This window comes from Penicillium canescens (genome assembly GCF_028828765.1).
Source record: "Penicillium canescens strain IBT 15451 chromosome Unknown utg000004l_segment0_segment0, whole genome shotgun sequence".
NCBI classification, from domain to species: Eukaryota; Fungi; Ascomycota; class Eurotiomycetes; order Eurotiales; family Aspergillaceae; genus Penicillium; species Penicillium canescens.
This window is the reverse complement of record NW_026703966.1, coordinates 2754178-2781929: the sequence shown is the minus strand read 5'-3', so window position 1 is coordinate 2781929 and position 27752 is coordinate 2754178. Positions and strand designations below refer to the sequence as shown.

At 49.1% G+C, this 27752-nt stretch overlaps 12 protein-coding genes across 12 annotated transcripts; 7 read left to right on the top strand and 5 right to left on the bottom strand.

Moving 5' to 3' along the window:
• Positions 1-998: 998 nt before the first annotated feature.
• On the top strand, positions 999-2175 carry N7446_006420 (intradiol ring-cleavage dioxygenase; the record flags this gene model as incomplete). The annotated part of the gene is made up of 2 exons (XM_058515168.1): positions 999-1227; positions 1283-2175. The coding sequence occupies 2 exons, from the start codon at positions 999-1001 to the stop codon at positions 2173-2175; spliced, it is 1122 nt and encodes a 373-aa protein (XP_058372346.1).
• A 792-nt stretch (positions 2176-2967) lies between these two features.
• Positions 2968-3786, top strand: N7446_006419 (SDR family NAD(P)-dependent oxidoreductase; the record flags this gene model as incomplete). The annotated part of the gene is made up of 1 exon (XM_058515167.1): positions 2968-3786. The coding sequence occupies one exon, from the start codon at positions 2968-2970 to the stop codon at positions 3784-3786; it is 819 nt and encodes a 272-aa protein (XP_058372345.1).
• A 518-nt stretch (positions 3787-4304) lies between these two features.
• N7446_006418 (Dyp-type peroxidase) lies at positions 4305-5255 on the top strand (the record flags this gene model as incomplete). The annotated part of the gene is made up of 1 exon (XM_058515166.1): positions 4305-5255. The coding sequence occupies one exon, from the start codon at positions 4305-4307 to the stop codon at positions 5253-5255; it is 951 nt and encodes a 316-aa protein (XP_058372344.1).
• Positions 5256-5712: 457 nt separating this feature from the next.
• Positions 5713-7437, bottom strand: N7446_006417 (flavin-containing monooxygenase; the record flags this gene model as incomplete). Its single annotated transcript, XM_058515165.1, has 1 exon — positions 5713-7437. One exon carries the CDS (start codon positions 7435-7437, stop codon positions 5713-5715), a length of 1725 nt encoding a protein of 574 aa, XP_058372343.1.
• A 1359-nt stretch (positions 7438-8796) lies between these two features.
• On the bottom strand, positions 8797-11580 carry N7446_006416 (uncharacterized protein; the record flags this gene model as incomplete). The annotated part of the gene is made up of 10 exons (XM_058515164.1): positions 8797-9268; positions 9317-9414; positions 9467-10022; positions 10078-10253; positions 10311-10523; positions 10576-10705; positions 10757-10948; positions 10999-11203; positions 11270-11437; positions 11499-11580. 10 exons carry the CDS (start codon positions 11578-11580, stop codon positions 8797-8799), a joined length of 2292 nt encoding a protein of 763 aa, XP_058372342.1.
• A 578-nt stretch (positions 11581-12158) lies between these two features.
• Positions 12159-14105, top strand: N7446_006415 (sugar porter family MFS transporter; the record flags this gene model as incomplete). The annotated part of the gene is made up of 8 exons (XM_058515163.1): positions 12159-12529; positions 12584-12665; positions 12715-12974; positions 13023-13170; positions 13237-13547; positions 13607-13622; positions 13662-13814; positions 13872-14105. 8 exons carry the CDS (start codon positions 12159-12161, stop codon positions 14103-14105), a joined length of 1575 nt encoding a protein of 524 aa, XP_058372341.1.
• A 662-nt stretch (positions 14106-14767) lies between these two features.
• On the top strand, positions 14768-16237 carry N7446_006414 (sulfatase family protein; the record flags this gene model as incomplete). The annotated part of the gene is made up of 1 exon (XM_058515162.1): positions 14768-16237. One exon carries the CDS (start codon positions 14768-14770, stop codon positions 16235-16237), a length of 1470 nt encoding a protein of 489 aa, XP_058372340.1.
• Positions 16238-16775: 538 nt separating this feature from the next.
• On the bottom strand, positions 16776-18533 carry N7446_006413 (uncharacterized protein; the record flags this gene model as incomplete). Its single annotated transcript, XM_058515161.1, has 1 exon — positions 16776-18533. One exon carries the CDS (start codon positions 18531-18533, stop codon positions 16776-16778), a length of 1758 nt encoding a protein of 585 aa, XP_058372339.1.
• Positions 18534-19583: 1050 nt separating this feature from the next.
• Positions 19584-22059, bottom strand: N7446_006412 (putative ATP-dependent RNA helicase (Hrh1); the record flags this gene model as incomplete). The annotated part of the gene is made up of 2 exons (XM_058515160.1): positions 19584-19933; positions 19984-22059. 2 exons carry the CDS (start codon positions 22057-22059, stop codon positions 19595-19597), a joined length of 2415 nt encoding a protein of 804 aa, XP_058372338.1. The 3' UTR covers positions 19584-19594.
• A 496-nt stretch (positions 22060-22555) lies between these two features.
• On the top strand, positions 22556-23029 carry N7446_006411 (SDR family NAD(P)-dependent oxidoreductase; the record flags this gene model as incomplete). The annotated part of the gene is made up of 1 exon (XM_058515159.1): positions 22556-23029. One exon carries the CDS (start codon positions 22556-22558, stop codon positions 23027-23029), a length of 474 nt encoding a protein of 157 aa, XP_058372337.1.
• Positions 23030-23539: 510 nt separating this feature from the next.
• Positions 23540-25518, top strand: N7446_006410 (PAS-associated; the record flags this gene model as incomplete). The annotated part of the gene is made up of 5 exons (XM_058515158.1): positions 23540-23661; positions 23708-24447; positions 24498-24648; positions 24694-25135; positions 25204-25518. 5 exons carry the CDS (start codon positions 23540-23542, stop codon positions 25516-25518), a joined length of 1770 nt encoding a protein of 589 aa, XP_058372336.1.
• Positions 25519-25864: 346 nt separating this feature from the next.
• N7446_006409 (putative F-box protein (Pof7)) lies at positions 25865-27737 on the bottom strand. The gene is made up of 2 exons (XM_058515157.1): positions 27274-27737; positions 25865-27219 (listed from the first exon to the last, which is right to left on the bottom strand). The coding sequence occupies exons 1-2, from the start codon at positions 27649-27651 to the stop codon at positions 25999-26001; spliced, it is 1599 nt and encodes a 532-aa protein (XP_058372335.1). The 5' UTR covers positions 27652-27737; the 3' UTR covers positions 25865-25998.
• Positions 27738-27752: the final 15 nt, after the last annotated feature.

Genomic DNA, 27752 nt, shown 5'->3' with positions numbered 1-27752 from the left:
TATTGCCTCTAACCGCCTGCGTAGATCCTTTTGAAACCGTCTCCTTGAGCACGTTTCTTGTTCGTTGCTCACTTCGGTACTCGCAATTTCTGCAGCTTTTCCAACAATGCCCTGCCGGTTATATTTTTAACAGTCAAAACGACTAATGCCCCAGATACCAAGATATCACTCTTGGCACTGGACCTCAACAAGAATTGTGGCTGTTTGAGCCAAGAACTTCAATCTAGAGCAATGTGCTCAACTTGCGTGTGGCCGCGTAAGATGCGCGCTAGCCTTTGACTCTATACCTAGCACAATACTGCCTTTCTGAATGATTAAATGTGGAATTCTCTTGGCATTGTCGATCCATCAGCCTCGCCTCGCCTTGCAAATCTCCACGCGGCCCAAATCCGTTCCTTAAATGGCAACAAAAGAGTTGCAGTAACAGTTCTAAATTCCTCCTTATGCGGGGGGCCGCGTCACTTACCTCTACCCTCCTGTTCATTGGCCCGGGACCCTGCTTCTCTACATGAAGTGTTTACTTTATTCAGATTGAATACCGGCGGAATAGACTTACGAGTACGGGTTTCCAACCACCCTGTTGCAGCCAGGAGAAAATGCACCTATAGAGTGGCCCTTTTCGACTTCGCTTGATCAGCTGAGCAAAATCTTTTAGGTCTGGGTCCTCGCGAAATACTTTTCTTTTGACGCTAATGCAAATTCCTGAGTATCCGGTCTACAAGCTCCGGAGAATAACTGGGGTATAGGCGGCATGGTTCATCCCGCCAACCAGATGGTAGCCGAAGTAATCCAATTTCACTTCAAGAGCCTTGGCGAGAGAAAGATGGTTTTGTTTGTGCTCAAGAATGAATTGATGTATCAAAGGTCCTGCAGTCACGGAAGAGAAGTTAGATGGCCAGGAAAACGTATATAAGCTGGAGACTCATCCCGCAAGAGAAGAAAGATTTCTTCATCACCAGCAACAAGCAGCAATTGACAACCAAATTGCTCGATCAGTCATGGTTTTCTTCTCCAAAGTTGTTTTGCTTGGATTAGCTGCTATTGCAGTGGCTCATCCAGGCCATGAGGATCACTCAAGTCCAGCTCTGAAGCGAAGCTTTCTTCATCACTCCCGACGTAGCTTGGCTGCTTGCGCGGAAAAGACCGAGTTCCGTGCCCTTCAAGCCCGTGCAGCTTCTCGACGAAGGGATATTGCAAGGAAGCATGCGAAGAGAAGTACTGACTCCGGTGAGTCTTGGAGAAGGTCCAGTTCATTCACCATAAATATGCTAACGATTGGCAGAGTTTCTCAAGGTCAGAGATCTCTCAGATGTCCTGGCCACCTCTCATTTGTCTGACATAACTGGTGTCACGGCTGACTCTTCCTCTGATGTCTTCTTCTCCGAGAACGTTACCTGCATTCTCTCCCCGGAGGGTGAGGTCGGCCCCTTCTGGGTCAAGGGAGAGCTGATTCGGTCCGACCTAGTTGATGATGAACCAGGTGTTCCAGTGGTGATGGATGCTCAATTCATTGACATCAACACCTGCGAGCCAATTGTTGATCTTTACTGGGACGTCTGGAATTGCAACTCGACTGGTGTCTACTCCGGAGTCCAAGACAGCAGCAATGGAAACGGCAATGACGCGAGCAACCTCGATAACACCGCTCTGCGAGGCCTCCAGCCGACGGATACAGATGGAGTGGCCCAGTTCCAGACAATTTTCCCTGGTCACTATAGTGGTCGGGCAACCCATGTTCATGTCATCGCCCATGTTGGCGCAACTGTTCTTTCCAATGGTACCCTTACTGGTGGCAATATTGCCCATACTGGCCAGATGTTCTACGACCAGGACCTCATCAGCCAAGTTGAAGCGCTGTCTCCGTATAGCGAGAATGCAGTTGCGATTACACTCAACGCCAATGACCGCGTTCTGGCCGGAGAGACTGAGAACAGCGACTCGGACCCAGTTTTCAATTATGTTCTCCTTGGTGACACCGTTGAAGATGGTCTCTTTTCTTGGGTTACTGTCGGCATCGACACTTCTGCTAGCTATAGTGCGAGCTATGCAGCACTTCTTACAGCTGATGGAGGTGTTTCGAGCTCCAGCTCTGGTAGTGGAAGCAGTGGAAGCAGCGGTGGAAGCGGAGGCAATGGTGGAGGTAATACTGGAAGTGGCCCTGGCGGTCCTAACTAAGCCTGCCATATCTGTGCAAGATGGGAATGCTCAAATAAAGTCAAGTATTTATGGCAAGGCATAGGGGCTTAGGTTGATTGTATGGGAATAGTCCGTCGGCAGCGAAAGCTAAGAGCTGGCGGTGCACAGACGAATGAAGCACCGGGAGACTCAGATGACTTCTCCTTTATACTATCTGTCAATCATCTCCTGAGGAATATAAATCATTCTTTCAAACGACATTCAAACAGTGTGATCTTGGTGAGTTGATTGCCCTGTCGCCTTGAGTTGCTCACTTAGCGATCTTTTATCCACCCCCATGATCGGGCAGGAGACGACGTATTTGCATGATGTTATAGTAATTTTAGTCACGGCTTTCGAACTCTTAACCTGTACTGCTTGGACTGGCGTCTTGAGATAGTTGACTGTCAATCATTGTTGCGATATCTCTATACTTGTGCCAACAACCTATTAGTCCTACCTTATCTCGAAGGTAGCAATACCCCTCAGGGGCATGAAGCAGGGAAGCCTACAAGATATAAAATAGGAAAGTAAACACGGTGAAGTAATGTGGAACTGGGTAGTAGATAGTGGACATCAAGTTAGGCAAGTATCCGCGACAACCCCACATACCACTTGTACGAAGTATACTTGCGAAGATGAGGAGTAATCCCAAACTGCTGCTATTTATTGGAGGCATTGACCCTCAATATGTTGATTCGTGTATTCAAAATCCTTCCTTTTCCTCGAAGTCCCTCCCGCTGCGTGTAACAGAAGCACACACGACAGCCCCAACAAACCACATCATTCAAAATGGACGTATCAGGAATCGCACTTGTCACCGGTGGAGCTTCAGGCATCGGCCGTGCATGCGCGAGGGCATTCGCTAGAGATGGCGCCTCAGGAATTGCCTTGCTGGACCTGAACGCCGAAGCCCTGGCCGCAGTCAAAGCCGAGATCCAAGAGCTATTCAGAAAACAATCTGGCTCAAAGCCCTGCCGAGTCGAAACATACCCCACAAATATCACCGACGAGAACCGTGTGAATGAAGTCGTACAAGAAGTCGCCGCAACCTTCGGCCGACTGGACTACGTCGTCAACGCAGCCGGAATTGCCATGAAGCACCCAGGCGGCGCAGCATTCTGCGAAACATCCGACTGGGAGCGCATTCTCAACATCAACCTGACGGGAACATTCTTCGTCCTGCGCGCTGCTGCGAAGATCATGTTGAAGCAGGAGCCGATCCGATCTTCTATTAATGGTCGGCCATTGCAGCGGGGCTCAATTGTCAACTTCTCGTCTATTCAGGGTATTGCTGGAATCGCCCTATCCACTGCATACACTGCGAGCAAGCATGCCATTATTGGACTGACGAGGACTGCGTCGGAGGATTATGCCAAGGATGGATTGCGCATCAATGCTATCTGTCCTGGATACACTGAGACTCCACTCACGACGAAATCGCCTCAGATTCTGGCGGCTATGAAAGAGAAGGTTGCCAATGCGGTGCCTATGGAGCGTATGGGTCAGCCTGAGGAGATTGCCGACGGTGTTATTTACCTGGCTGGTGGGAGGAGTTCGTTTGTTACTGGTACGGCTTTGTTCGTGGATGGTGGTTATACACAGAGATAGATGGTGTTTATAACATTGAGATGAAATTTATTTGCATCTATTTATTCTGGAATGCGAAACAAATCGTTGAGACATACACTTGGACGGTTCCGTCGGGTGTGACCTCACCACCTCTATGTATCCGGCACTACCGTTCTTCTCCTTTTTTTATTGAGAACATTTTGTGATTTAACAAGTCGAGAACAGTAAATTGGATATCGCTTGTAATAAGCACTTGATGTTCTCACGTTAGCCGAGTTCTTGACCTAAGTGCAAGACTCCGACCCCGATCACTCTAGACTCCTGCGAGAGTTATGAACAATCCTGGGAGGATATTCGGTTCTTTGCTATCCAATAGTTCTAAATCGAGCTCTCCTTCATGGATTGGAGCCCCAGTCACACTTCGATCCATCTCAACAACTTCAAACAACCATCTACGACTACGGCATTTTACGAGCCAGTCTCGGAGAATTCGCTTTTCATCAAGCAAACCACGCATCTCTACACAGCCCACAGACTTCCAATCAGCAAGAGCAAAGATGAGCAGCCAGCGTGTCCCAATAGAGCCACAGCGTGTAGACGCGCCGCTCACACAATGCGCCACATTCCTCGTGGTATCAGTAACCAACAAGCCCGACGCAATTGAAACCGTGCAATCGACATTATCAGGCCTAGAGAGTCTAGCCAAAAATGTCTCTATCCGGGACCTTGGCGCTCAATTTGCTTGCACTGTCGGCATAGGAAGTGAAATCTGGGATAAGCTCACAGGCCTCCCCCGACCCGCTGAGCTACATCCATTCCGTGAGATCAAAGGCGTAAAACACACAGCAATCTCCACGCCGGGTGACTTGCTCTTCCACATCCGCTCTGAACGTCGCGATATTTGCTTCGAGTTTGAGCGCCAACTGATGGACCAACTCGGAAGTTCTGTCAACGTCATCGACGAAACAGTCGGCTTTCGCTATTTTGATGTACGCGACCTCCTCGGATTCGTGGATGGAACAGCCAACCCCGTCGGACCGGCAGTTCCATCTTCAGTTCTTGTCGCAGAAGAAGATGGCCATGCTTCAGGTGGAAGCTACATCGTTGTGCAGAAATATACACATGATCTACCTGCATGGAAAGATCTCTCGACAGAGCAACAGGAGAAGATTATCGGCCGCACGAAGATCGATAATGTTGAGCTCGATGATGCAGAGTCTGGACAGCGCTCACATAAGACGCTTAGTACAATTGAAGATGAGAATGGGAATGAGCATGGTATCCTTCGGGATAATATGCCGTTTGGATCGCCGGGGTCGGGCGAGTTTGGGACTTACTTCATTGGGTATACGCGTCGCTTGTGGGTCATTGAGAAGATGCTAGAGAATATGTTCTTAGGCGATCCGCCTGGGTTGCATGATCGTCTTCTTGACTTTTCGAGGCCGCTTACTGGTACGACTTTCTTTGCGCCTTCAGCTAGTTTGTTGGCTGGGTTGGGGTCTGATTGAGAGATGGTTTGTTCGATTCGTTTTTCCCGTCACTGTGTAGTGTGCGGTTCTTCCAAATCTAACCCTTTAGATTTGTATTAGAGTTCTCCAGGAGTCGGTTTAAAACTGATTCTAATATAGTTCTTCACATACAGTCATAAGCCACAAGTCCTTTCACATCCTACATCATTAACCTGCCATTTTAAATAACTGTCACCTGAGGTGCTCGAAAATGGGCAAAAAGAGGCAAAAAAGCGAGGCCAAAGTAGGGCGGAAACTATGTCTGAAAAAGTATTCTAGCTTCGAGACTTTCGTGTAAAGACTGTCCCATACTTCATGAATGGCACATTATACACATTCATGACCCCCTGTTGTACAATGTTCTTTAAGTGTCAAATATTCTATGCCCATCGCTAAAAGGCCAAAGTTAAGACAATAGCAAAAATGATAAAATTGATCCCATAATTATCTTGAACATTCAAAGCCTGGAAGTGGCAATCTGGGGGTTCGAAATCTTAGCATCAGGAAGCATATCAAATGTCAACCCCTTCCACCCTTCAGCTTTAGACTGAGCGCATCTCCGGCGATATTCGACGGCACTGCCAGAATACCGAGCCACGCTGCGAACAGTCTTGCCCTTAACATTCTTATTAACACCAGTCATCCAACTATCGACTTCATTCGACAGAGCACCCTTGCTGCACTCGACAACATGCTCAGTCCAAGCATCCACAGCTTCTGGTGTAGGCTCCACGTAAGAGTAGTCATTGTCCTTGCAGTACTGAAGCAAGTCCGAAATAACATCAACAGCATGCTCAATTGTCCGAGGAGCGTTGCCGAATGGCTGGTGAGGGCCAAGAACCATAAACATGTTAGGCATAGAGTTGGCCGTCATACCCAGGTATGTGCGTGGGCGGTGGTCTATCCAAATTGCTTCTTTGCCTTCGTTGTTATCGCTAAAGCCGAGAAGGGGACGGCCATCTTTCCCGGTCCAATCAATCGAGCTGAATGCACCAGTGATAGCATCAAAGCCAGTGGCATAGATCAAGACGTCCAGATCATGGTGCTTGCCGTCGGATGTGATAATGCCTTTCTCTGTAACTCTTTCTATGGGCGTCTTTTGCAGATCGACAAGATTGACGTTGGGCTGGTTATAAACTTCAAAGTATCCGCTCTCGAGAGGTACACGCCGTGTGCCGAAGCCATGATTCTTAGGAATCAAACTGTCTGCCACCTTTGGGTCGTGCACCCTCGCTCGGATTTTGCTCGCCATAAAGTCGGAATAGAGCCGGTTCGCTTCGCGGTCGGTATATGTGTCGCTAAATGTGCCGAGCCATTTGGCGAAACCGGGCTTTGCGTATATATCTTCCCAGAGCTTGAAGCGCTCTGCCTCAGACACTTCTAGGGACTTTCGTGGGTCCGCTTGGTGCATGAAGCATCCTGGGGTCTCCGCGCATAGTTGGAAAAGGGAGTCGTAGTCCTTGCGGTGTTGTTCCATCTGATCGAGGCTGATGGGCTCATTGCGAAGTGGTGCTGACCAGTTTGCTGTTCGCTGGAAAACGCTCAAAGATTTGATACTAGATTCTTTGGATACTGCAGTGATGGTCTGAATTCCTGTAGCACCAGTGCCGATCACTCCAATCCGCTTGTTGGCTAGGTCGCGTTTCAGGTCGAAGTCTTGCGGCCAACGGGATGTGTGGAAAGCTTCGCCTTGGAATTTTTCGATATCGGGAATAGCTGGAAGTGTCGGGGTAGACAGGAACCCCATGCAGCTGATGAAGAAACGGGTCCGATAAAAGGTACCGGCTTCATCACAAAACAGCCAGGTGTTGCTCTTATCCTGCCATTGGGCAGACTTGATGCGAGTATTGAACTGAATGTCCTTGCGCAAATTGTGTTTGTCACAGACATACTCGATATAACGGTGGATCTCTGATTGTGGAGCGAAGGATTCTTTCCAATGCCATTCGTTCAGCACCTCCTTATCCCACGAGTATGCATAAGAGAGGGACTCGGAATCGACGCGTGCGCCGGGGTAACGGTTGCAGTACCACGTGCCTCCAACATTATCGGCCGCTTCGATGACCCCTACCCGCCAAGACGGGAAGCGTTCTCGGAGGTTGTGGAGTGCACAGATGCCGGAGAGGCCAGCGCCGATAATGAGGATGTCATACTGATGGTCTGTGGTTGTGGAAGATCCCATCGTGAAGGGAATATTGTATTATGTAGAAGCCAGATTTTATTATTATCGGACTGTAAGTTTGATTCTCGTGTGGATCTTTATAGACTGAGATCATGGGGACTTCTGTGCGAGGGGAATTGGGCGAACGTTGGACATCATTCCGACCACCCCACGAGGACTTGGAAGTCATCGGCGTAACCTTCCTGTTCCACAATGAAATGAACGCCATTATCACAAGGTGTGATCTTCAGTTAGTGAATTCAAGGAAGTCGAGACCCGCGGATCAACAGTATGCTTATCTCCCCCGCATTTTATATCACGTGTTGAAGACACTTTCCTCTTTGATATCTGGCCATGCTGAACTTGGGATTGTCACTGACCAGCTAAGATAAGGGGCTCGATAGGACAAGGCAAGTCTAAGAGACAGAAGGATCATAACCAAGGTCACCCGCCCCCCGCTAATAAACCTTGGGCGTTGGTAAGAAGCCATGGCAGACCAAAGGCTCATAAGCTATAAAAGCTCCGACGGTATGGCTTGGTATATGGCGAGAATCTCTTCAACCTGACAAGTTTATTCTCTTTTACCCGAGACAAATTCTTCTTCATTCGATTGACTGTTTACTATACTCAGCTATGGGGATCAAATCAGTCGACCCATCCAAATTGGATATTCAAAAGAATATTCTAAATCAAACCTATGTCAGATAGAGGATACTAATTTCAATTACCTTTACGCTAATCATGTAAACTGCATTCTGGACACGGCGCAGAATGGCAGGAATGATGAACGCGTCAACAATGCGAAGATTCCTAGCTCCATGATGTCACAGCTCAGAGTCCACTCCCCCTTGCTCGATATCACTCGAAAGCCGGGCAGTTCCACAGGAGTCTAGAATGTTAAGCCTCAATGGAGGTTAACATCACAGATAGGATGTCCTCACGATAGGCAGTCTGCGACCGATCAAGAATGATGCGATCTATCTCCTCAATCGAATCGCGAGACATAGGCCACGGATAATCCTCTAAGATGATATATTTCATCCCATAGCCTTTGAGAAGTATGTCATCCACAAAATGGACACACTCTCTCAAAGCCATACTATCTAACAAAAGTGAAAACAATGCATGAAACGGTACACTCGCTTCGAGGCTTTCGTATAGAGACTGTTCATACTTCATAGCACTGTGTACACATTTATGATCCCTCTTGTAGTTTAAGGTCAACAAAGAGTTTGCTTCTATGACACTCGCACTCTATATGTAACGTGGGGAAGAAAATGGACATGTGCATTGTGTCTGGAGTTCTATTGTTGAGCCTATTTTTAGCACAGAGAAAAATCTCAAAGAAGTATTGATTGAGGTATTCTACAAGTCAGTAGTCTAAAATGGAAACAAAAATGGATCCACCCCCGACTGCCCATCAGTCAGATATTCCACAGACCAAGGGGCCGTTCTCTCGTCAATCATGTTCATGATAGCCATTTCAGAAGGATCCCACGATCCAACAGTGCCGAGGGGCGGGAATTGTGGGAAAGCATTAAAGTTGGACGATGAATCGGCGGGTCTTATTGGGACAGAAGCAACTTCGAAGGGTGGTAACATGTCTGTTCTCTCATCGATTTGAGACTTTTGCGGCCCTTGTGTTTGCTTCTGTTCGTGGTTTTCATGAGGTTGGTGGTGTGTCCTAGATTGGAACGTTCTAGACGAGTTCGTGTTCGTAGTTGAAGGCGAATTTGAGGTTGGCCCTCGAGAGTCTTTGCCATGCAAAGCTGTGCGTGCCATGCGATAGATTGCAAGAGGATTCAAGACAGCTTCGGGTGACTCTTGAACAGGGGATCCAGGAGTAGAGGAACTAAGGAAGATGAGTGATTCGTTCGCAACAATATATTGAGAAACATACTGTTCCTCATTCTCATCCGGCTCTCGCTCATTTATGGGCGCATGGGGAAGGTGAGGGTGGAGACCTGCTGCAATCATCATTTTCAAAACGGAGAGATACTAGACGCCAGGTGTTAGTAAATGGTTTTTGAGAACAGGTAGCGTCACATACGCAATGCTGTGCCGTTGCAACAAGAGACCTCATTTGCATAAGTGCTTCCATATTCTTTTTGACAAGAGTCGTCGTTTCCTCCACCTCAAACACACTTAAAGCATTGGGGGATCGTGTGTTCTGCTTTATGAAGTATAACATGACCTTCGTGCTGTCATGTGCAATGATACACAGCCAAGTATCAGACAGAGCTTTCACCCCGTGCCGTGAAGCTTCAGCAATGATCTTCGAGAGTTCACGAGCATTGTCAAAACAAGCTCTGCGACAATTGTCCAGAAACTCTTGTTGGGCTGTTGGAAACTTATGATGTCGTCGAATGTGAAACAAGTTCGGCATACCAATCCGGTATAGATCACACAAGGTTTGATGATAGGTACACCAAAGCAAAGTCAAAGCACCCAACTGCGACGACTCCTTCCGTGCGTAAATCGCGCCTGAGTTCCACTTAAGACTCTGCGAAAGATCTCTCCGCCAGTTCGCAAATTCGGTTACCAATTGCAGAAACTCGGAATCAGACTCCCACGGTGGCTTCGAGGTATCCAGGTGCTTGACATATCTATACAACCCGTTAGCCAGGTTTGGATTCAATACGCTTATAGAATGACTCTTACCGGAGAACCTTTTTCCTGCTGCTGACGAGGCGGATGAAATAAGCCTCAATCCCCATGTTTTGGGCTGGCTGTGAAGGAGTTTGTTCACACGAGATAAAGCCAAGTACCTTTCCCTGGTCCAGCATTTCAGTGACACAGGCAGTTCCAAGGGAGAAGTTATGGCTGTGACAAGGAAGCTGGATCTTTAAGTCTTTGTCTTCGATGAGAGTGAGTTGGTTGACACCACTACCTACCCAACTATCCATGACATAGCAACTCCACATTAAACGCCGTTTGGACTCGTTGGTTATTGGGCACGTAGAGTCAAGTTCATTGCAAAGTATGTCGGCGGAACTTTCAAGGTTGAGTTGCAATGCTTGTGACATTCTTGCAGTCACCCCAGAGAGCATAAAAGCTGAGGCATAGCTTCCGATCCGAAGATCGTGATCATAGAGGAGGATTGCGGTCTTGTTCCATATTAGTGTGAATAGTCGTCGTTGGGTGTGGACAGTATCTCACCATTAGTTTCTCTAGGGAGAGGTCGTCTAAGTCTACAAATATGCGAGCCTTGGCGATTTTGGCCCACTGATTCCCAGCTGTGAGTATCGTCTCGGGTGAAAACTGGGAATGGTAATTTAGAGCCAGGAATCTGTTGGATCTTAGTATTTTCTATCTTTATAGTAAGGGCTTTGGTACTTACTTTGCTCCCAATGCGCAAACAATGTGAAGGAGTGATTCATCGTTGCAGCAGGTCTCAAATTCTTCATCTAATCGCTGCATGAATGAGGGCTTATGCACGAAACCATAACATCGTAATGGATGAACGTGGGCGAAATATTCTTCGACCAAAATTATAATTCGATCTTTATCCGGTAATTGTTGAGTGTGAAGCCTACATGAGTCAGTTTCGGAGTAAATCAAGAAATGAAAATGGATTCATACCACGAGATAGGATCAGTCACGCTATCTGGAGACTGCTGAGATGAGGATTGATTTTTCTGGAGCCGAGTTGGCACCAAAGTAGGACTACGAGTTTTGTCATGAGCAGGGGCATAAGACGCGGAGCTTTTCTGTGGCTGTTGCATGCGACCCGGACTATACGAGCATCCAATATTTCTGCGGGAGCATCGGGTGCAAATATCACCCCCTGAGCATCGAGCTTTAGCCAAGCGACAAGCATGGCATGATTTTGATACTCGGTGCCGAGCTGTACCGGCCTGTGTCAATGCCGCATCCCGCCGCGCACTCCTGAGAGCTCTTGCAGCCAGCCCCGAATTCTGGCCTGGATGACCCGGGCATTCCAATTTGAGACGTTCACAATTCAAACATGAGGGCCAGCGCTCGTCGCATTTCACTTTGCGCGCCCGACACAGAAAACAGCCTAGATTGTCAGTCAGTCCCTTGTACATATCTCTTGGCATGGAATGACAGGTGGAGCTAACCTGATCGAGACCTGCGAGTGCCTGACGCAGGGCGAGACGTCGGATCACTCGGAGATTCTCTATCTCCACTCCATGATAGCATGATGTGCCGACTTCCGCATATGCATCTAGAATGGTAGATACATGTGAGAAGGAAAGAAGCGAGGAGTACCGGAACTCGTTCGGATCTCGCTAAGAGCGGAGGGCCGCGGCAATACTGCTTCGGACCAGATTAAGCTTAAGTGACAATTGACAAACTGGAGCTTGTATGAATCCGGGGTAAATATTGGGGTTTTGTGCTCTTGTTCAGCGTGTTAGTCCACTGGTGGGCATTCAATGCTGTTCCATTGCCACCTTTTTGCCGAGTATGTTGGAACTATACAACATCTACAATCCCATCATTCAGACTTAGACCGCATCAAGTAATCTGATCAATTGTTCACAAGCCCCCAAAGTTATGCCTCACGATTTCACCATTCCATCCCCAATTGACGTTTGAACAGGACTCTGACCGGGTCTCGTCAACCGCGGATATCGGCTCCCAAGACATACTCATTGGACGAGGAAGATCTGACCGCGGCGAGTGGAGCTACATAAAAATCCGGGGTCCCTGGCATGTAACAAGGCCAACTGCGCTCTGTGGCATTTCTTCTTGTTAATTTGCTTGTCAAGAGCACTGAAATGGGCAAAGCACCTCGACTGAACAATGTCTACCTGATCAGCGTGCTGACAACCATTGGCGGCCTTATCCAAGGCTTCGATGTGTCGAGCATGTCTGCCATCATTGGCACTGATCAGTACAAGGAGTACTTCCACAAACCCGATGCTGTTGCACAGGGTGGGATCACGGCCAGTATGGCTGGTGGCTCGCTACTTGGGTCGCTCTTCTCAGCTTGGACGAGTGATCGATATGGTCGTCGTGACTCGCTGTTCATCGCCTGCATAATTTGGTTGACTGGTTCGACTTTGATGTGCGCAGTGCAGAATGTTCCTATGCTTATTGTGTCTCGGATTATCAACGGCTTCAGTGTTGGAATGCTCACGTCGCAAGGGTAAGTTCGTGAACTGGTCCTGACATTGCCAATTCCACTAACAGGATCTCATAGTCCCATTTTGATTGCTGAGATCAGTCTTCCTCACCAGCGTGGCAGGTTTCTCTCTCTACAACAGTGGATGATAACATGGGGTGTATGCTCCGTTCACATCCTTCAATTGTGCCTGGCTGACATTACTCTAGATTCTAATCATGTACTTCATCTCCTTCGGAACATCCTACATAAGCAACAACGCAGTATTCCGCATCCCCTGGGGTATTCAAATGATCCCAGCGATTGTTCTCATGTCATGTCTCCCAATGATGCCTCGTTCACCACGCTGGCTTGCTACACAAGATCGATGGGAAGAGGCAGTCGCTGTACTCGCAAGATTACATGCCAAGGGAGATAATCTTGACCCGGTTGTTCTAGCTCAGACTACTGAAATTCGCGAGAAGATTGAGTAAGGCCAAATCCTTCTGTGCCTCCGCCAAAACTAATCCATAACAAGACTCGAACGCCAATACCAAAGTTCATCCTGGATGGAGCTATTCAAACCTCGCAACATTATCCGCGTACACTGCGGTATCTTTACACATATTTGGTCTCAATTGAGTGGAACAAATGCCATGATGTACTACATTGTCTACATCTTCCAGGTGAGATTGATCCTCTATAGCACCCAAGGTCTCCCTAGTATGGATCTGAGATTGACAAATTCACAGATGGCCGGCCTTGAAGGCAACAATGCCCTGTTATCGGCATCAATTCAATACATCATCAACGTTGTGATGACACTCCCAGCACTAATCTTCATCGACCGCCTCCCCCGCCGTCGTCTCTTCATCGGCGGTGCTTTTATCATGGCAGTTATGCAGTTTACTCAAGCAGGTATTATGGCTTCGTATGGATACCATGTTCCAGAAGGACTCAAAGGATCCCCTACAGTCACTTGGAGAGTTTCCAATGGCAAAGCATCTAAGGCAATTATCGCCTGTTCATACTTGTTCATTGCTACATTTGCGCCCACTTGGGGGTAAGTATCCCGTCTTCAACAAAATAAGAACACAACGACTAACCGTATATCTTTTGCAGTCCCTTAGGATGGCATGTTCCATGTTCCATTTCTTGAACAACTCTTCCATCAAAGCTAACTATCCTTCTTCGCAGGGCATACCCACCAGAGATTATCCCTCTCTATATCCGCAGTAAATCAGTATCCCTAGCAACATTTTTCAACTGGGCCTGTAATTTTGCTTTAACCTTCTTCACACCACCAGGATTCAAAAATATTCAGTGGAAGGTAAGTTTTATCTCCATAGACCATGCAAAGCGTAACTTATCACTGACTTGGTTTCAGATCTACTGCGTATTCGGAACGTTCTGCCTTGTTGCCGCTATCCACGTCTTCCTTCTCTTCCCCGAGACGTGTGGAAAGTCTCTAGAAGAGATTGATGAGGTGTTTAATAACCAAAATATCTGGACATTTAAAACAACGTCCGAGCCGAGCCGCTTCGCAGCTGATATTGAACAGGCCAAGGAGGACCTGAGTGCTGGGAAAGCTAATACGGCTTATTTCGAGGCCAAGGCATAGCTAATGATTATACGGAATTACCTACTTAATATTATTTATAAACATGATCTTTTCTCATACAACAGGGGTCATAAACGTGTCTCCAATCCCACCCCTAAAGTATATTGGACAGTCCCTATAAGAAAGCCTAGAAGTAAGTTTACATTTTCAAGCATGTTTCGCCCTACGTTTGGCATCTCTAATTCACCTCTTTTTTGCCCATTTTCGAGCGCATCAGGCTGCAGTTATTACAAAATAGTGGGTTCATCATATAGATTACAGTATATAACGGTGGGGGCGCGTAAGTACCTATGACCTATGAGTGTACATACGGTCCAGGGATAAGCTTGGATACCCTCTCGACGGCCGAGAGCGTTATTCCCAACATCATATTTAGATCTACAATGATATACTCCGATACCTCGCGAGATGCTTCTTTATCATGAAAACAACCCACAGGATCGCGAAACGCACCCTAGTGGATCTGCCATACAGATGCTATGCGACATCCAAGCGACATCCGTAACAATTTACCCATCGTGCTACAAGCAACAAAGCCGACTTCCGACAAGGCAAGTCAAATTGAATAAGAAATATTTCGCAGATCCCAGCTAAAGGCATAAATTATCTACACCGAAGAACCCCAAGGACGAAAAACAAAACCCATTCCTAATCCAATTAAAATGACCAAACGCAACATCCTCCTCATGATAGCCGACGACCTAGGCAAACAACTAGGCTGCTACGGCAACAACAAAATCCAAACCCCAAACATAGACCAACTAGCCTCAGAAGGAACGACATTCACCCAAGCCTTCACCTCAACAGCCTCCTGCAGCGCCAGTCGCTCAGTAATCTACACAGGCCTACACACGCACCAGAACGGCCAGTATGGACTACACAATGGACGACACCATTTCACAACCTTCGACCACGTCGAAACAGCCCCAGCCTTATTCTCAGCACGGGGCTATGCAACAGGTCTGATTGGCAAAGTGCATGTTGGTCCTTCGGGCGTTTATCCATGGGATATGCGCGCTGAGAGTGATAGTCGTGATGTGGCACTTGTTTCAGACCAGGCTTCTGCATTTTTCAAGAAAGGTGCAGATGATGGCCAGCCATTCTTTTTGACGATTGGGTTTATTGATCCGCATCGCGATTTGACGAGGTCTGGGTTTGGGAACCAGGAGGTTTATGACCCGCGTGTTAAGAGGGTTGAGTATAGACCTGAGGATGTGGAGATCCCATCTTTTGTGAATGATTTGCCTGGGGTAAGGTATGAGTTTGCGGAATACTATCAGTCTATTTCAAGACTGGATCAGGGTGTTGGGATGGTGCTGGATGGATTGAAGAAGTCTGGGTTGGCGGATGATACACTCGTTCTCTTTATGAGTGATAATGGCCCGCCATTCATCAATTCCAAGACGACTCTTTATGACGCTGGTGTGAGTTTACCGTTGATCATGAAATGTCCCGGTTCATCTGCTGGCACTGTCAACCCGAATATGGTCTCCTACGTCGATATCCTTCCCACACTCCTCAACTGGGCAGAACATCCCAACCCATCCCACCCAGCCCGAACAGGCCGTTCAATTCTGCCAGTTTTGGACGAAACATCCGGACTCGAAAACTGGAGCCAGATCTTTGGCTCACACACATTCCATGAAGTAACAAACTACTGGCCAACTCGCATGATGCGAAACAGACGGTATAAATACCACCGCAACATCGCCTGGCGCTTGGATTTCCCCTTTGCGGCTGATATCTACGGCTCGTTGACATGGGAGGAGATCCGGAATGCAGAGAACTGCCCGAAGATGATCGGGTCGAGGCCGTTGAAAGATTATTTCTTCCGACCTGCGGAGGAGCTTTATGATATCCAGGCTGACTCCGATGAGGTGCGGAACCTGGTTGGTGAGGCTGAGTATCAGTCTGTTCTTGAGGAGATGAGGGCTACCGTTGAGAAGTGGCAGCGGAGGACCGAGGATGCTTGGTTATACCGGGATGGGGTTTCTTTGATATTTGTTAGGCATCATCTTGGTGGTGGGCTTGATGTGCCTGATCGGTGGGATTTTGATGTTGAGAGACCTGAGAGTAAGGGGGTTACTTCTTTTGCTGGAGATTTGCCCTGGGGGCCGGATGTTGAGATGTGATTTCATTATGCGCACTTGAATGATTTTGGTTGGTGGGTGTGTTAGTTCTGGGGTTGACGAAACTTGTTTGCAGAATGTATTACCTGTTGTTCCATGTCTTGGATCTATCGCCATGGCATATGTAACAAGCACAAATGTGGCCAGTTGCAGGAACCTAGTCAGACATGCAAACCGCCACAGAGGCAATTGGATAAGTAGAGGATGATTCGATTCTAACCCTCGCGGGCGATTGTTATAGTACACTTATAACGATACCTTTCACAACATCAAGATCCGATGCAAGTTGAATAGACAAGACTGTATGCATAAATGGACATTCAGGATATGGGCAGATGAAGCTGAGAGTAAAATAACAAGAGCCGAAACCACCACAATGACAAGAATAGGTATAAAGAAAAGGTCATAGAAGCAGACATAGCTCGTTCAACAAATCGTGGAAGAAGGCACCGACTTCGGTTCTTCATGAAAAGCCAGCCCGAAAAGAGTATCATAATGTCATCTACCGACACCGACTGATGCATTCCATCTCCTACAGTCTTCACACTTCGCCCCAGGTGCCGAGACCGGCTCCGACACCAATAGCACTATTGCTCTCACTTCCGCCAATATCCCAGTAATTCCGGCTGGAACCAGTCATGGTCCGCCGACTTGAGATGACAGAGAGTTTAGCGCTTTGGCTGGCGCAGCTAGAGCCAGGGCGACGGAGATGAGGACGCAAAAGGGGTGAAGAGACACCAGTGGGACCTGATACACCAGAGTACTGTGATGCGCGGCGGGTCTGGGTTTGGGAGCGAATGTGGGCACGCGCGACCAGTGGGTGGTGTTGTCGAATGATGGCTGCTCGACGGGATGCATCTTGGGGTCGGCGAGATGGGGAAGGAGGTTGAGCTTCATTGGGCATGTAGCCACGACGGCTAAAGCGGTTGCGTAAGTAGCGGAATACCATCATTACGTCGAGTCCGCGTTCCCAGTACTCCTGTTCGTCTTGGGCTCGTGCTGCATCGGACGTTGAATGGGATCCCATCGGGTCGTCGTCTTCGATACCCCATTGCGCTTCGTGTTCGCGATTGGGATCGCGGAGTGTGGGCATGAAATGAGGTGAAGGCATAGAATCACCAGTAGTCTCGCCAGCGCTTTGTGCAGTTGACTCGAACGGCTTCTGCGATACGTCGCTCTCTGCTAGACGGTTGATGGACATACCCGCGTATTCAGCGGATATATCTTTCGTCATCTGATAATACGTAGTAAATGCACCTGGGTGTTCACAAAGTTGATGTACAAGAACACCGAGCTCATGGGCAATCCTCTGGAGCACTTTGGTCTGCCACATCGGTGCATCGCCATGCTCTGGCTCCGCTTCGCAGGCTAGCACAGTCTCCATATCAAGTGGCTCTTCCTGACCATGAGGTTGCGCGTCCAGCGGCAATGACTCACCGAAGATCACAGACAGCAAGGAGTCATCGATTCCGATCAGGTCTCTGATTACCTTACGAGTAATACGACGCCAGAAAGACTCCTCGTCTTCGGAGACCGCTTCCGGTAGAGATAATTCCCCCGGTATGGATGATTCGTCGAGAACGCTCGCTTGCGGCGTATGATCAACGGACCGCTGAACACTCGATCGGCTGGCACGACTGTTCCGTCGTTGACGGGTCTCCCGTTCAATTTCCTGGAGTAGGGCCCTGCTCTGATCCATGCGCCATTGTTCGATTCTCTGCCATCTTTCACGCTCAATATTCGCCTCGCCCTCTTCGACGGTATCCAAATGTCTCTGCACGCTCGAGTGACGACGGTGTTGAAGGTGGGCATACGACCGTCGCTGTGGGTTGTACTGTTCATGCTGCCAGAGCTGATCTTGCACCACCTGACTCGAGGCCTGGAAACTACCTAACCCGTCATGGGCTGGAAGCATCGCCGGTGGCCCTTGTTCCATCCTTGTGGGGGAAGCTGGTGCAAGGGTAGGAGCTCGGAAGGCATGCAATCCGTCGTCGAGGCTGTCTAGTTCGGTGCCCTCTTCGTCTAGTTGGCCATAGAGGGCGTCATCATCGTCGACACCGTTTGCTGAAGGAGTTGCGGCAAAGGAACCAAAATCACTTAATCTGGATGGGCCCGCAGTGCGGGTGCGATCGGTCGAGGTCGTGTGTGTGCGTGCGGTTGGGGAGAACAGCACCCATTGTGTGGTATCGTCATCGCGTTGGTCTGGGGAGGTTGGGGGGATATCAAGCACAGGAGGAGGTTGGGGAGAAGAATATGAGGTCCTACGTCGGGGGACGTGTGTTGGGACCTGGAAAGCCATAGTGTGATAAGCGTATACGGTGGATCCTCTCCGCAGAGATCACCGTCGGCCTAAGAGGATATCAAGACCTTTGAATAGAGAATATTCAGGTAAATAAAATCATAAGTAAACAGGAGAAACAGGAGAGACAGGGGAAGGGGAAACAAAGGACCAAGGATCAAGGATCAAGGGTTGAGTGATGATGTGTAGATAACTGATAAGGCGGTGATCGCCCGATGATGCAAGCGGTGTCGGATGAGGCCACTCGGAGGTGAATATCCGATTATTATATTGTTTCTATATTATATTACCCAGTTCTTGCTATATTATTTCTTCATTTTATTGTCAAAGTCGAATAATATCGGGTGAGGCACTTATCAGCTGACTAGGGTCACCGGGATCGACGATGTGACGTGTAGAGTTAGCGCTTGTCACATTTTCTTGTTTATGGGCAGTCTAGTAAACATCCACTGTTCTCTAATGTAGTGAACTGCCAACTATATTGTCAACTTGTTCTATATTGCGTCCCTATCACCCCATCGCCTGTCAATGTCGCATGTTGCTGTCTGACTGTCTGACGCCAAGACCAACTATGACCACGTCGCTTAGGCTAACGAAAAAGCACGCAAACCCCCTCTTGATACGCCCAGTGTAGAGATAGTATTGCGGTATTCCTTTAGTGGGCTCGACTCGCAGGCTTAGTCCGTTGGATTAGCGCCGCTGTCGAGAAATCCACCTGGATATGTCGGTGTCCCTAGACTACTGCAGTAACATTCACATACCCTGTTTCACTAGACATGTCTGCACATATGTCAAACGTACTAGATCAGTCAGTAATAGGGCCTGGGCACTAGAAGCGGCACCTTAGTTGGGTTCGAGTGCGTCCCTCGCATCTTCGTCGAGGGGGAGGTCGTCGGTGTTTGATATCACGTAGTGATCAGCTGACTTCACCTTCGAGGCGAGATTAACCACACACTTGCAATATGTATAGTAAAGTTGCGTAACGAACCCAGGGTAGAGATAATATCATCGCATTGGGGTATATATGAATCTAAAATATATACAACATCTCTATCAAACAATCATTCTTTTCCAGCCAAAGCCTCGCCAACCCAATCCATCTGCACAGCACTGACACCACGAGCATAACTGCGGTTGGTGAACACGAACTCATTGTACATGATGGCCTCGACCTTCTTGCCGAAAAGCACGCTCGATGGGTGAATAGCAACAGTCTGGTTTCCGACGATAGTGCGGTAGCTACCATCGGGGACGAGGCGGGCGGTATTGGTTGCAAAGCCTGCGAGGAAACTTTGGAGGATGCGAATTGGGGAGGGGTCGTGTGAAGAAACGGAGTTTGAGAGTTCGCTGGTGAGGAGCTTTGCCTGGCGACATTGCATTCGGAGTTGTTTGCGGACGTCCTTGTTTTCTTATTAGCGTAGGTATCGGGGTTGCGGTGAAAGTCTCTTACCATAACGGATTGCATGGCTCGGTGCGAAACGAGGTGTCGCTCTGCCCAGGCCTTGCGGTCAGAGTGCTCGGCGGCATAGACCCGCACAGTCGCCAGCATTGTTAGGTGGTCACCCTCGCGGCGGTATAGATCGCGGCGTGCTGCTTCTGCGGCCTCCTTTTTCTCCTCGGAGGTTGTGTTGAGGAAGATGTTCTCCACACTAAGACAGGAGATAATATCAATGACATCGATCAAACATTCTGGTCCATTCTCGGCAGCTGCTAATAGGACACGTCCCAGTGTAGGTGTCAAGGGCAACTTAGCAATGTGTTGACCGACATCACTGATCTTTCCTGTCTCCTCCAGGGCGTCGATGCTGAGTAGCTGAAGAAGGGCCTTCTCGAGGGCTTCACGAGGTGGCCGGGTGAGAAATGGGAATCCAACAATGTCATCAACACCACGCGCCTTCATGTTCAGCAGCGCTTGGCTCAGGTCACATCGTAGGATCTCGGGAGTGTTTGTCTCGTCCAAAGCGAGATAGTCTTTCTCGGTGTACAGCCGGAAGCATTGTCCAGGAGCTTCACGACCGGCACGACCTTTTCGCTGGATGGCGGCTGACTTGGAGATGGGCTTCACAAGAAGGGAGTCAAGGCCAAGTCGGGTGCGGAACTGCTTGACCTTGGCCTTGCCGCAGTCAACCACATACCGCACACCAGAGACAGTGACTGAAGTCTCAGCAATGTTGGTGGACAACACCACCTTCCTTGTTCGTGGTGGAGCTGGCATAAACACTCGCTGCTGAGCGGCCTGCGGTAACGCGGCGAACAGAGGTAGAACTTGAATCTTGGGAAGCGTCGGGTCCATACCCATCGCATACTCGTTCACCAAATGTTCCAAGGCCTCCACGGTCTCCTGACCAGTCAGAAAAACCAGGATATCACCAGGCATCGGCTCCTTGCAATGGATCTGGAAAATGACCTTGAGAGCCGCATCCACGAAATCATGCACTGGTTGGGGAGAGTAGATCGTCTTGACGGGGAATTGCCGACCCTTGATATGGCAGGCGGCAATTTCCTTTGAATCAGAAGTATCCATTTTATCGGCATCCACTCCGTTCTCGATGGACTTTGGTGCTGGCTCTGGGAGTTTATACCCTTCCTGGAAGAAGCCAGTCAGACTCTCCATATCTGCCGTTGCACTCATAACTACCACCTTGAGCGGAACACCACCACGACCCTCAAACTTGCTAGCGACAAGATTGCGCAAGAATCCAAGCACCAAATCTACGTTGATACCTCGTTCGTGGACCTCATCGACAACGATAGCACTGTACCGCGTCAAAAACGGATCATGAAGCATCTCCTGGAGCAACATTCCCTCCGTCAGGAACTTCACCCGAGTACTAGGCGATGTCGATGTATCGAATCGCACGGAGTAGCCGACCTTACTGGCAGGGGAGTGATTTCCAAGTGGTGTGCCCATTTCCTCAGCTACACGCCGGGCCAGCGAGATTGCAGCGACTCGACGCGGTTGTGTGATAGCAATACACCCTCCAATATGCTTCTTCCCTGTCTTTCCGTTGTGTGTGATTTGTGTTGGCACAGGCCGGCACCAGAATTCGTCCACCAGGAACTGCGGGATCTGGGTACTCTTTCCGCTACCCGTTTCACCAACCAGCAGCATCACATCTTGTTCGCGTAGGTATTTGCGGATCTCATCTGCGTTTGCAAAGATAGGTAGCTTGCGCCGGGTCTCGAGGAGGGCCTTGGCCTTCTCTCGTAGAGAGGTGAAGTTGGTTTTTGTGTCGGTGAGGGATTTGGACTTGTGTTTCGGCTTTGGTTTCGATGGTGCACCATTTGTTCGGGGTGCCTCTTCTAGTTTTTCCGGTATAGGATCGGCCTTTTCTACCTGCACGGGCACAAGGGCTTCACTTGGTTTCTCTTGACCAGCGCCGTTGGCTTCGGGCTCGTCGCGCTTCCGCTTCTTGTTCCCCTTCTTCTTTCGCGCCGGTTCTTCGGTGGGCGGGGGAGTGGTCTTTTTGGGCACGACATTTTCGTCATCGGAGTCAGCGAAGAGGGTACGGACCTTCTCAGGCATTTTGAGGTGTGGCGCGAAAGAATGTCAAGGGCGAAGCTCATCTCCTCCGAAAATTTTGCCTTATCGATAAGCCGATAAGCGCTTATCAGTGTCAACACAAGACAAGAGGACTTGATGTCAGTTACTCTCTTTTCTAGTTCTTTTTATCACTCTTCTCTAACTAGTTTGGTCTCTTGTGATCTTTTATATAATATGTTGGTCTCTGCTATTGCGGTCTTCAGAAACAACAAATTCTCCCTCATTTTGAAGTATATATATCGAGTCCGCATCTCTTTACGGGCAACTAGACATGGGAGTGGCGGAGATTAGTTCCAGCTAGCAGGGGTGGCTAATGGTTTAAAAAAGCATCGTGAACAACGCCGGCGTCAATGTGGAGGCCTTGCAACCAGTGATAATCCATGAAACTTCCGAGGAACTGTTTGACCAGGCCCTTGCTATCAACACAAAGGTGTCTTCCTGGGCTTGAAATGTGCGACAGCTCAAATGATGAAGCAGAATGCCCACTTCAGTGGCGACCTGGGGCTGGATTATCAATATCTCATCTATCATGGGCCTTACTGGTCTTGAAAATTGCTGTTGGTGGCCTATTCCTATTTCAAATACCCCCGTGCTACTCCAGATAGCTGCATACTGTGCATCCAAGGCTGCCGTGCTTGGGTTGACAGGAAACGTCGCGCTCGATTATGCAACATATCGCATTCACTGCGAAGCGATCGCGCCTGGATGTAATGGTTGCGCACCAGGGACTGACACTCAGACATGCGGACAGCCGATAGACACCAAGAGGCCCACGTTGAACGCCGCGGCTAGACTGATCGCCCCTGACATCCTGGGCATGATGGATGCGCTTCCTCCATTTGGGGGAATGGGTGAACCGGACGACATTGCCCATGCACCTCTCTTCTTCGCCAGCGAAGACGCTAATTGGATTAACGGCCAGTGCCTCGCAGTCCATGGTGGGAGGACATAAATTTGAGTCGAAGTTGACAGCTCGCAATCCAACAATGTCAAGTTCGGATCTTGTTGACAATTCCGCGGTCAGGCCTGCAAAAGAGCTTCGCGAACCATAGCCTAAACGCGCACAATGGAACAAATTGATGTATCATATTCCGGCAGGCTAACTCAAAGGTCAATAGGCTGTCGATCCCCGAACGTCAAGCGAACCTTGACAATATCATTTCCTGCACGATTGCATCACTGACGAAGGATCGCCTCCGATCTCGAGGTTCAGCCGCGAACCATCGATCGATCGATCTGCAGTTGCATGTAGACTGTATTGGATATTGTGACCTGCCACATTGCCATTGTGTCTTTTGTCTGGCTTTCCTTGCCATTGTGTCTCTCGGACTCCCCTTGTATGGGGGTCAACGCCCTGAGGAGATCAATTGACGCATCATCCGCGGAGAAGTCTCACATTTAAAGGTTCGTACATTTCCTGATGTGCGACATGGTCTTTTGTTTTTCCTTTTTGGTACAAACAATGGCGCCTGTAGATCTTCACGATGGGCTTACCAGCCCCGATGCCGAGTCGCTGCGCTCATTCACAGAGACCCTGCCAGATGAATACCACGAATGGGTCACTGAGTCTGGAAGAAGCTCACGGTAAGTAATACGATTGACTGTATGCGCACAGGAGCTGACAGGAAAGAAATGGTCAATTGCTGGACGATTTTCCCCAACCGCCAACCCGGTTGAAGAATTTAGACTCGATTCACGAGGAAGAAGTACATCCCACGCCCAAAGCGTCAATCAAGAATATGCGCCGGCATGCGACAACGAACGATCTTCCTCTACTACAACAAATGAACCCTTACAATGGCGCAGAAGAATTCAACCCCGTCAATGAAGAAACAGGCTCTTACGATCTCATCGCACCCTACGAGGGCGGCGATGCGCCTCTCCACAAACTCGAGCGACTGGCAGACGTGATGTTTTCTGCGGAACATATGCTCACAATTCTAAACAACTCGCGCTATCTCGTGCGCTTCCGCGAGTTCCTGCTTGAGGAGCGCCCCCGCTCCATCTCAACACTCACATACTACCTTAATGCAGCCAAGGCGCTCAAGGCAATCCAATATGCCAATGCCCTCGTCCGTCTGTCAGTTGATGTGCCTCCGCCAGAAGTGCATACCGAAGAAAACGCAGTCGGAATCACAGCGAATCAGGTCTTGGAGCGACGCGTTCAAGATGGACTACTTGCACTTACGGCCGAAGAGCTGCCTGCCTTCGTCACGTCAAGGGGCATCACGATCACGAGTAAAATCGTCGAAGAGCGAATCCGCGGAACGTTACCTATGAAGTTCCGTTCCACGTCAAATGCGCTGGCGGAGGTTTTCTGTTTGACAGATCCTTCGCGGCCTGATAATCCTATTATCTTCGCATCTGAGGGTACGCATATCTACTTAATTAGGGTTATGGGATTCCGCTAACAATAACAGAGTTCCACAATACAACACAGTATGGCATGGACTATGTACTAGGCCGGAATTGTCGCTTTCTTCAAGGACTAAAGACGAATAAGAACAGTGTTCGTCGTCTTCGTGAAGCTATCCAGGCCGGTCGACATCACTCCGAGATGTTCCTTAACTAGTATGTTCCTTCAACCCAGTAACAACCCAGTAACTAACAACTTAGTCGCCGTGATGGCTCCCCATTCATGAACCTCCTCCAATGCGCACCACTATGCGACAGCCACGGCCGCGTGAAATACTTCATCGGCGCACAGATCGATGTATCAGGACTCGCAATGGAAGGAGCCTCAATGGAGTCTCTGATTGAACTGAAAGCAAAATACCATGATCCTGACGTTGACGACGAGAGGGTTGTAGACGAGCCACCAAAAGATGAGAAAGACGAGTTCCAGGAATTGAGCGAGCTGTTCAGTCCCCGGGAGTTGTCCGCTGTGCAAGAACATGGTGGACATCTTTTCCAACCCCAGAAGAGTCTACTATCTCCTAAACACCCTATGTCATGGTTGCAGCTTGGTGAATCATTGGATAGTGAGACTGAGGCTATCCGTTTGCGTGATATGAAATCGCCCTTCTTCCGGATATCTCTGGCGGGTGTTTATGAGAATGTGAGATCCAACCTTCCCAGTCGTAATGATGATTGATTCTGGTAAGATGCTAACTTCTGTTTGTATAGTACCTCCTCGTCCGACCATACCCTTCCCTCCGCATCCTATTCACGTCGCCCTCCCTACAAATCCCGGGCATGCTACAATCACCATTCCTATCGCGCATAGGTAGTTCTTCGGCTGTGAAGGATGACCTACTTCAGGCTATGATGGTTGGTCGCAGTGTGACTGCCAGAATCAAATGGGTTACTCGGTCGAACCCAGAGGGCCGAAATCGTTGGGTCCATTGTACGCCGCTCTATGCCAGTAATGGGCAGGTGGGTGTGTGGATGGTTGTCATTGTCGATGACGATGAAGAGACGGTTGTCAAGCGGCGTGCCTAGCATTTCAATTTTTGTTTTGCGCATTTACTAACTGTGCTGTGTATAATTGCTTCTTTTGCGAATAGACTCAAAAGGTCTGGATTTTTGCTTCTTCCATACATCAACTACCTTCCATCATCGGGAAAGCACTATGAATTCCTAAGTTTTGCTAAAGCACCTTATGCACTTTAATATAATACACATCATCCTCATCACCCACCCGATCACCTGCAGAAAGCCTACAGAAGTTGATCTTCACCCTTTTTTTCATTTGGTGGAGAGGTATATCCACCGTGACCCATCCAATTCTAGGCTCTTGAAAATGTATATTGCCCCTATGCCAAAAGCTCCAATTCATATACGACTTCGTGCGATGTTGTAAGTGTTCCAGTAGATGCAATATCAAACCCATGTTTGGAAGCTAGTACGAACTGATGATGCTCTATGTAAACTTCTCCGATATATGCAAATAATTCATGTAAAGTCATCAATCATATATTTTCAGTCTAAACCCCAACCACGAACCCGACGGAAGACATAAGCGCGGTCATTGCGAAGGGTGAACTCGCCCCAATCATCCGTCAATCTATTGTAGCTCCAGAATCCCTTCCATGCCAGTTTAGTATTCTTCGATGGATTGGGTGGAGCAGGTCCAGCCAAGGCAGCCTTAGAAACTGTGGGTGAACGGAGAGATAGATGCATCGTGTACATGTACTTAGATTCAACACCTTCAGTCTCCACAATAAGATCGCGCTCGTCGCTGAGAAGGGGCTTTTGGTCCGATGATGTATGTGGTTTCCAGGCTTCGGCGGGGGTGTCGGATTCAGGGATGGGGGAGGCCAGATGCCAACGTCCTGGAAGGGCATGCTTTAATATGTTCATTGCGGCCGGCGGGACTGAATCGACTGCTCCTAATAGCGATTGGCCATGGTCTGATAGGCGGCGTTGATGCTTTCTCTGTGCAGGGTTGCGTGCTGCCACCAGATTCTCCTTGCTGAAGTAAGGGACTACGTCAACGGGCTCCGCTGAAGAGAGCAGGGACACCACTGAGCCATCGGGATAGAACCGCAGGTAGCGATAGTAGGTGACAATGTGAATTGGGCTGTTCCACGAGGTGTTTTGGTAGGCATCAGCAGCACCGGGCCGAGTGTAGTTGACTGTGCTGATGTAAACGCCAGTATACCGAATCCGAGGAAGTGTCTGGAAAACTTGACTCCATGAGGATAGCGGCTTAGGAATCTCCATCGGCTCATCCTTGGGAAAAGGAGTGTATCGTTCACCGAGGGTGTAGATGGGACGCCCTTGTAGATCGCATGCAAAGTCATAATGCATTCCCTGGAATCCGAACCTTTTTCCTTGACAGATCCGTTTCCAAATGTGTTGCTCACGAACGAAATGATAAGCCAACCGCTTGCAAACCAGTGCCATGCGTCCAAAGACTGACGGGTCGTTCAAAGCCACATGCCGAAGAATCTCTACTATCACCTCAGATGGGACGGTAGAGATTGGACAGGGAGGAGGTGGTGTGCCTTCAATAAGAGGTTCCCTCTGCGGAATCGGCAGATTTGCAAAGGATGCAATCAGCTGAGACGTCGGCAGGGTCTCTGCCTCCGTGGGTTGATGAATTGCCGCAGGGGTGGTAGTGGACGCCGGTTGATTCGTTTTCTTCCAGACATGTGCATAGTGTTTATTCCGGTATGTTTTATCGACAGTAGAATCCAACTATAAACAGTGAGCTTTCGAAGATCATGTACCGCCGCCATATCCGGAACTCACTCTGTATGCCTTGCGGTAGTGCGACAGACTGTCTCCCAAGTTGCCCTCGGCCTCCTTCTCGACCGCTCGCTCGAAATGCTCCAACGCAGACCTCGGCTCCGTCACCCGACGGCGAGAGAAATCATCATCTTCTGGCGATTCTACGCTCAGCTCCCCAACCTGCTGGGCCAGCTCCTCTGGATCGAATGAAGCCAGCGGAGGACCCTCCTCCTCGACCTCATTGCGGCGAGAGGCCTCATGGCGTGTTGGCGGAAGACGAGTTGGAGGCGGGGCAGTTGGGGCCGGAGTCGCAGCAGGAGGGGCCTTGGACTTGGATCGACGCGAGACCTCCTCGCGCCACTGTCGGCGGAACGACTCGAGCTCGGCGTTGTCTTCCATGGCGGGGAGGTGGTCCGACCTCGGAGATCAGATTGATAAGCCCACTTAGGCCACTTTAGAAAGAGGATCAGAGAGCAAAGACCAGAGCTAAGAGAAGAGTA